This window comes from Gorilla gorilla, chromosome 4 (genome assembly GCF_029281585.2).
Source record: "Gorilla gorilla gorilla isolate KB3781 chromosome 4, NHGRI_mGorGor1-v2.1_pri, whole genome shotgun sequence".
Classification (NCBI taxonomy): domain Eukaryota; kingdom Metazoa; phylum Chordata; class Mammalia; order Primates; family Hominidae; genus Gorilla; species Gorilla gorilla.
The window spans coordinates 136,561,834-136,568,114 of NC_073228.2; the positions used below are offsets into that span (position 1 = coordinate 136,561,834).

General features: G+C 56.1%; 1 protein-coding gene across 6 annotated transcripts; it reads left to right on the forward strand.

Annotated features, from left to right (window-relative positions):
* Nucleotides 1–1,406: 1,406 nt before the first annotated feature.
* IL13 (interleukin 13) lies at nt 1,407–6,012 on the forward strand. Of its 6 annotated transcripts, none has more exons than XM_055386578.2 (5): nt 1,408–1,517; nt 1,953–2,131; nt 4,320–4,373; nt 4,626–4,730; nt 5,077–6,012. In XM_055386578.2, exons 2-5 carry the CDS (start codon nt 2,003–2,005, stop codon nt 5,182–5,184), a joined length of 396 nt encoding a protein of 131 aa, XP_055242553.1. In that variant the 5' UTR covers nt 1,408–1,517; nt 1,953–2,002; the 3' UTR covers nt 5,185–6,012. The 6 variants fall into 6 exon arrangements, with proteins under 6 accessions (XP_030866497.1, XP_055242553.1, XP_030866495.1 ...); XM_031010635.3 differs by lacking the exon at nt 1,953–2,131 and adding an exon at nt 3,178–3,262 and having other exon boundaries at nt 1,412–1,517; XM_055386579.2 differs by lacking the exon at nt 1,408–1,517 and adding an exon at nt 3,178–3,262 and having other exon boundaries at nt 2,004–2,131.
* Nucleotides 6,013–6,281: the final 269 nt, after the last annotated feature.

Below are 6,281 nucleotides of genomic sequence, written 5' to 3' on the forward strand. Positions count from 1 at the left end.
ACCTTTGTGATGTTCCACCTCCACTTAATGAATAGGAAATATATTTTTTCCTCCTTCCTTGTGATTTTCTTAACAACCTTTTTTTTTTTTTTTTTTTTTTTTTTTTTTTTTTTAGACGAAGTCTCACACTGTCACCCAGGCTGAAGTGCAGTGGCGTGATTTCGGCACACTGCAAGCTCCGCCTCCCGGGTTCACGCCATTCTCCTGCCTCAGCCTCCCGAGTAGCTGGGACTACAGGCGCCCACCACCACGCCTGGCTAAATTTTTTGTATTTTTAGTAGAGACGGGGTTTCACCGTGTTAGCCAGGATGGTCTCAATCTTCTGACCTCGTGATCCGCCCATCTCGGCCTCCCAAAGTGCTGGGATTACAGGCGTGAGCCACCGTGCCCGGCCTATAAACAACCTTTAAAAGACAGTAAGGGACACAGCAGGGCAGTAAGTGCCTCACTCACAAGAGGAGCAGCAATGCCAGAGGCCCATAGAGCACGGATTCCCAGCGCTGCCGTTTTACATAATCAGCCTTCTTGATTTTTAAAATTATCTGCATTCGTAACTTTCCTAAAAATAAAAATCTAAAAAATTAAATCGTTTCACTTACAAAAACAACTCTCTCAGGCCTTACTCCTCCTGACTGGGCATCATGTCTTTGCCAGCGGAGACCCAGAGTCCAGAGAAACCCGAAAAAGCAACCCCAGCTTTCCCAGGATGAGCTGGTCGGGAGGAAGGGAGGTCCCAATCCCAGCGCTTCGGGGCCAGAGCAAAGCGGAGAGGCTCCCCATGGCCATAAGCGGGCGGCCCACGCAGCGCATTGCAGGCAGGTGCGAGCCACATGCGCCAAGTGCCCGGAGCGGCCCTTTGGTAGTTAGTGTTAATTAAAATTACCCGCACCGGAGTGGATCCCCGCTGACAATCTAGAAACAAGCAACAGACCCTCTGATGTAGCCATCTGTGCCGCGCCTCTCCGCACCGTCCGCCACGCCTTGGTCCCTGGAGACCACCCTCGAGGGCAGGGGCTGCCGCTCGGCAGGGCCCGCGGGGTCCCTCGGCCTGACATGGCCGGTGCTGGAGCGGCACGTGCGCGCCTCGGCCCCTCGGTCGCTCCCGCCCCTCGCCGGTGCGCACCGGCGCTCGGGGAGCCGCAGGCCCAGGTGTCCAGCCTGCCCTTGCCCTGCCTGGCGCTCGGACCGCCACTTCCACCTTTGCCGCCCCCTCGCCAGCCTCCGCAGCTTCCAGACTGGCCGGTCTGCGCGCCCACCCCTGCCTCCCGGACCGGCCACCGCCGGAGGCCGCGGAGGAGGGCCTGGCCACGCAGATCCCGCTTATCGGGCCCATCTCCCGTTACATAAGGCCACCCCCCTATCTCCGCGGGCCATCGCCGCCGCAACCGCCGAGCCAGCGCCTTCTCCCACGCGCGGGGGCGCGCCTGCCCACCGCTCCCGGCAGGGCTTTTGGTGGCCATGGGGGATAACGGGCGTTGACTCACCCGGGCGGGGCTCCGGGAGTTGCACAGACCAAGGTAGTTCCCCGCTCCTTCCCCCATCACGGAGACCCTGTGGGAGATGCCGTGGGCCCTCTACTACAGATTAGGAAACAGGCCCGTAGAGGGGTCACACGGCCAAGTAGCGGCACTCCAGGCACTGGGGGCCCTCGAGGGGAAGGGGCAGACTTCTGGGAGTCAGAGCCAGCAGCTGGGCTGAGAAGCTTCGAGTGTGGACAGAGAGGGTGGGAATGACGTTCCCTGTGGGAAGAGAGGGTGGGCAAGCCTGGGATGCCTCTGAGCGGGAATCCAGCATGCCTTGTGAGAAGGGTCACAAGCACACCCTTGTGAGGAGGTTGAGCCCCATTGAGGACAGGACGGAGGGAGCCTGAGCAGGCAGAGAGGGGGCCTGGGAAGGCGCTGGCTCGGGGAGGAAGTGGGTAAGGGAGAAATCTTGACATCAACACCCAACAGGCAAATGCCGTGGCCTCTGCTGTGGGGGTTTCTGGAGGACTTCTAGGAAAATGAGGGAAGAGCAGGAAAAGGCGACATGGCTGCAGGGGCCAGGCCCAGGAGCCGCCCTCCACAGCACTCATTCTGCAGAAGGGAAATTTGAGGCCCCCAGATGGCAGGGGTTGATCCTGCAGAGATTGGTGAGCAAAGGGGACCACCCCAAGCCCCAGTGGCACTAGGAACACTTACAATCTCTGACCTGGACTAAGGCTGCCAGCCTGGCCCAGTTAAGAGTTTCCCAGAAGGATGGCCCATACACTTTAAATTAAAGGGGCCAGACACGTGCACACTACTTCCAGCCACTCTGGAAGCTGAGGTGGGGGGATCGCTTGAGTCTGGGAGTTGGAGGCCAGCCTAGGCAGGCAACATAGTGAGACCCCATGTCCAAACAAAACAAAACAAAACAAAACAAAAAACAAAACAAAAAAAACCACCAAAATAGGTCTCAGAAAGACCTCTGAATCTTTCTGGATCTCTCAGTGGAGACCTGGAAATCTGAACTTTGACAATCCCTCTCACAGTGGAGCCAAGGAGAAATTAGGCAAGCCAAAAGAAGTGAACTTTACTCTTCTATTGCCTGTTTGAATTTTGTATCCAAGCAAGTGTTACTTAAGTAATTTAAGAGACTGGTTCATCGAAAAAATAAAACTCCCCAAATTCCCATAGCTGGTAGACTGTGGTCACAGCCACAGTGCACTAAGACTATCTGCTCAGCACTTCTGGTGACCCAAAAGGGTCTGAGGACAGGAGCTCAGAGTTGGGTCAGCTGTCCAGGTACTCAGGGTTGTCACAGGCAAAACTGCTGGAACTCAGGGCAGCATTGCAAATGCCACGCCGCTCTCAGGGCCCCTTGCCTCCCGCTGGAATTAAACCCACCCAGATCTTGGAAACTCTGCCCTGGACCCTTCTCAATAAGTCCATGAGAAATCAAACTCTTTCCTTTATGCGACACTGGATTTTCCACAAAGTAAAATCAAGATGAGTAAAGATGTGGTTTCTAGATAGTGCCTGAAAAAGCAGAGACCATGGTGTCAGGCGTCACCACTTGGGCCTATAAAAGCTGCCACAAGACGCCAAGGCCACAAGCCACCCAGCCTATACATCCGCTCCTCAATCCTCTCCTGTTGGCACTGGGCCTCATGGCGCTTTTTTTGACCACGGTCATTGCTCTCACTTGCCTCGGCAGCTTTGCCTCCCCAGGCCCTGTGCCTCCCTCTACAGCCCTCAGGGAGCTCATTGAGGAGCTGGTCAACATCACCCAGAATCAGAAGGTGAGTGTCGGCTAGCCAGGGTCCTAGCTATGAGGGCTCCAGGGTGGGTGATTCCCAAGATGAGGTCATGAGCAGGCTGGGCCCGGTCCTAAGATGCCTGTAGGTCAGGAAAAATCCGCATGGACCAAGGCCCGGCCCAGCCATGAGGGAGAGAGAAGCTGGGCTGGGGGGCTCAGCACTGTGGATGGACCTATGAAGGTGTCTGGCAGACTCCCCAGGGACTACCTGCTCTCCTCGCCTGGCCTTGTCTGCCACTGCCAGCTCCCACTCAGCCATTCCTGAACAGAGGACAGCAGAGAAGGGCCAGCACCCTCCCAGAACCATGTGGCATTTGCCAACTGGATTTTGACCATAACAATGCAGCCATTCTCCCCAGCACCGTAACAGGCCCGCCCTTACAGGAGGATTCGTTAGTAGAGTCCACTCCTTGCCCCACTAGTAACAGCTCACATGTCTGAGCACTGCTTACACCAGGCCTGGTGCACGTGCTTTATGTGTCATTTCATCACTGCCAGCCACCTCAAGAGGCAGGTACGATGAACCCATTCTGCTAAGGTTCAGTGAGGTTAAGTGACAGAGGCTGGATTCGAGCCAGGCCTGGCCAACACCAGAGTGTCCATGCTCCTAACTGCAGTGTTTCCTCACCATCAGAAGGCAGGGCATTTAATACACCAGATCCCCACCGCCTCCCATCTGATTTGTCTTGGTCAACAGTGGCCCAGGCCACTCCTACTTCACTCGTCCCCACCCTGGCCCTTCCTGCAGGCCCCTGTCCTCCTGCCCTGACTATGGCAAGCCTTGCATGCAGCTTGTCCCTTACTAGTGGTGTCAATTTTTTTCTCTCAGCTCCAAGACCCTAAACAGTGGGACCTCACCCCTATGCCTGCTGTTCAAAGCAGAAAACGAAGCTCAGGAATGCTAAGGGGCTGCCAGGCCTGCCTCTGTGCCACACCAGGGATGCTTGTGGGGCCTGTGCTGGTGCAGACCTGGCCTGGGCTGCCAGGGCAGGCCCACAACCCCTGCCAGCACTCTGCTCACTGTCACTTTGCTCCCACAGGCTCCGCTCTGCAATGGCAGCATGGTATGGAGCATCAACCTGACAGCTGGCGTGGTAAGGACCTTTGGGTGCAGGGAGGATGGGGCAGAGGCTCCAGGCCTTGGGCTTATCTTCTCTGAGCCTCCCTTCCATGGCTGGGGTTCCAAGCAAGCTTCAAGTGCTCTCCTCCCTCCCGCCATAATCTGGGCCCTTCCCACTCACCACCCAGACTCACCTGCACCAGGCATCTCAGCCCCATCTTCCTGCAGACTCACAAAAGGCAGCTGCCCCAGCAGGGCCTGACCCCTCGGTGTCCCCTCCCCACAGTACTGTGCAGCCCTGGAATCCCTGATCAACGTGTCAGGCTGCAGTGCCATCGAGAAGACCCAGAGGATGCTGAGCGGATTCTGCCCGCACAAGGTCTCAGCTGGGGTAAGGCGTCCCCCACCCTCTCATGCCCACCCTGCACCCCCTCCTGCCAACCCTGGGCTCACTGAAGGGAAGCTGGCTGAATATCCATGGTGTGTGTCCACCCAGGGGTGGGGCCATTGTGGCAGCAGGGACGTGGCCTTCGGGATTTACAGGATCTGGGCTCAAGGGCTCCTAACTCCTACCTGGGCCTCAATTTCCACATCTGTACAGTAGAGGTACTAACAGTACCCACCTCATGGGGACTTCCGTGAGGACTGAATGAGACAGTCCCTGGAAAGCCCCTGGTTTGTGCGAGTCGTCCCGGCCTCTGGCGTTCCACTCATGTGCTGGCCTCTTTGTCCTGCAGCAGTTTTCCAGCTTGCATGTCCGAGACACCAAAATCGAGGTGGCCCAGTTTGTAAAGAACCTGCTCTTACATTTAAAGAAACTTTTTCGCGAGGGACGGTTCAACTGAAACTTCGAAAGCATCATTATTTGCAGAGACAGGACCTGACTATTGAAGTTGCAGATTCATTTTTCTTTCTGATGTCAAAAATGTCTTGGGTAGGCGGGAAGGAGGGTTAGGGAGGGGTAAAATTCCTTAGCTTAGACCTCAGCCTGTGCTGCCTGTCTTCAGCCTAGCCGACCCCAGCCTTCCCCTTGCCCAGGGCTCAGCCTGGTGGGCCTCCTCTGTCCAGGGCCCTGAGCTTGGTGGACCCAGGGATGACATGTCCCTACACCCCTCCCCTGCCCTAGAGCACACTGTAGCATTACAGTGGGTGCCCCCCTTGCCAGACATGTGGTGGGAGAGGGACCCACTTCACACACAGGCAACTGAGGCAGACAGCAGCTCAGGCACACTTCTTCTTGGCCTTATTTATTATTGTGTGTTATTTAAATGAGTGTGTTTGTCAGCGTTGGGGATTGGGGAAGACTGTGGCTGCTGGCACTTGGAGCCAAGGGTTCAGAGACTCAGGGCCCCAGCACTAAAGCAGTGGACACCAGGAGTCCCTGGTAATAAGTACTGTGTACAGAATTCTGCTACCTCACTGGGGTCCTGGGGCCTCGGAGCCTCATCCGAGGCAGGGTCAGGAGAGGGGCAGAACAGCCGCTCCTGTCTGCCAGTCAGCAGCCAGCTCTCAGCCAACGAGTAATTTATTGTTTTTCCTTGTATTTAAATATTAAATATGTTAGCAAAGAGTTAATATATAGAAGGGTACCTTGAACACTGGGGGAGGGGACATTGAACAAGTTGTTTCATTGACTGTCAAACTGAAGCCAGAAATAAAGTTGGTGACAGATAGGCCTGATTGTATTTGTCTTTCATTTTGGCCTTTGGGGACACTGGTCTGTGGTCTGAAGACTCTGAGGAGCTCTTTGGGAGGCTGGTGGGTTGGAGGAGGGGACTGGGATGGATTACAGCGAGGGTGGGGTGCAGTGACCTGGGCTGAAAGCAAGCTAGCTCCCGAGGGTGGGGACATGGCCTGAAGGAAGCCCCACCTTCTGTCTGCTGCACCAGCAAGGACGGAGAGGCCTGGGCCAGACTGTCAGGGTTCAAGGAGGGCATCAGGA

Excerpts from the sequence above, each read along its gene's own strand:
- IL13 (XM_004042476.5), top strand. The coding sequence starts at position 3,017 with ATGGTGTCAGGCGTCACCACTTGGGCCTATAAAAGCTGCCACAAGACG. Across the intron at positions 3,263-4,319 it reads ACATCACCCAGAATCAGAAG|GCTCCGCTCTGCAATGGCAG; the intron begins GTGAGTGTCGGC and ends TTGCTCCCACAG. Across the intron at positions 4,731-5,076 it reads CGCACAAGGTCTCAGCTGGG|CAGTTTTCCAGCTTGCATGT; the intron begins GTAAGGCGTCCC and ends TTTGTCCTGCAG.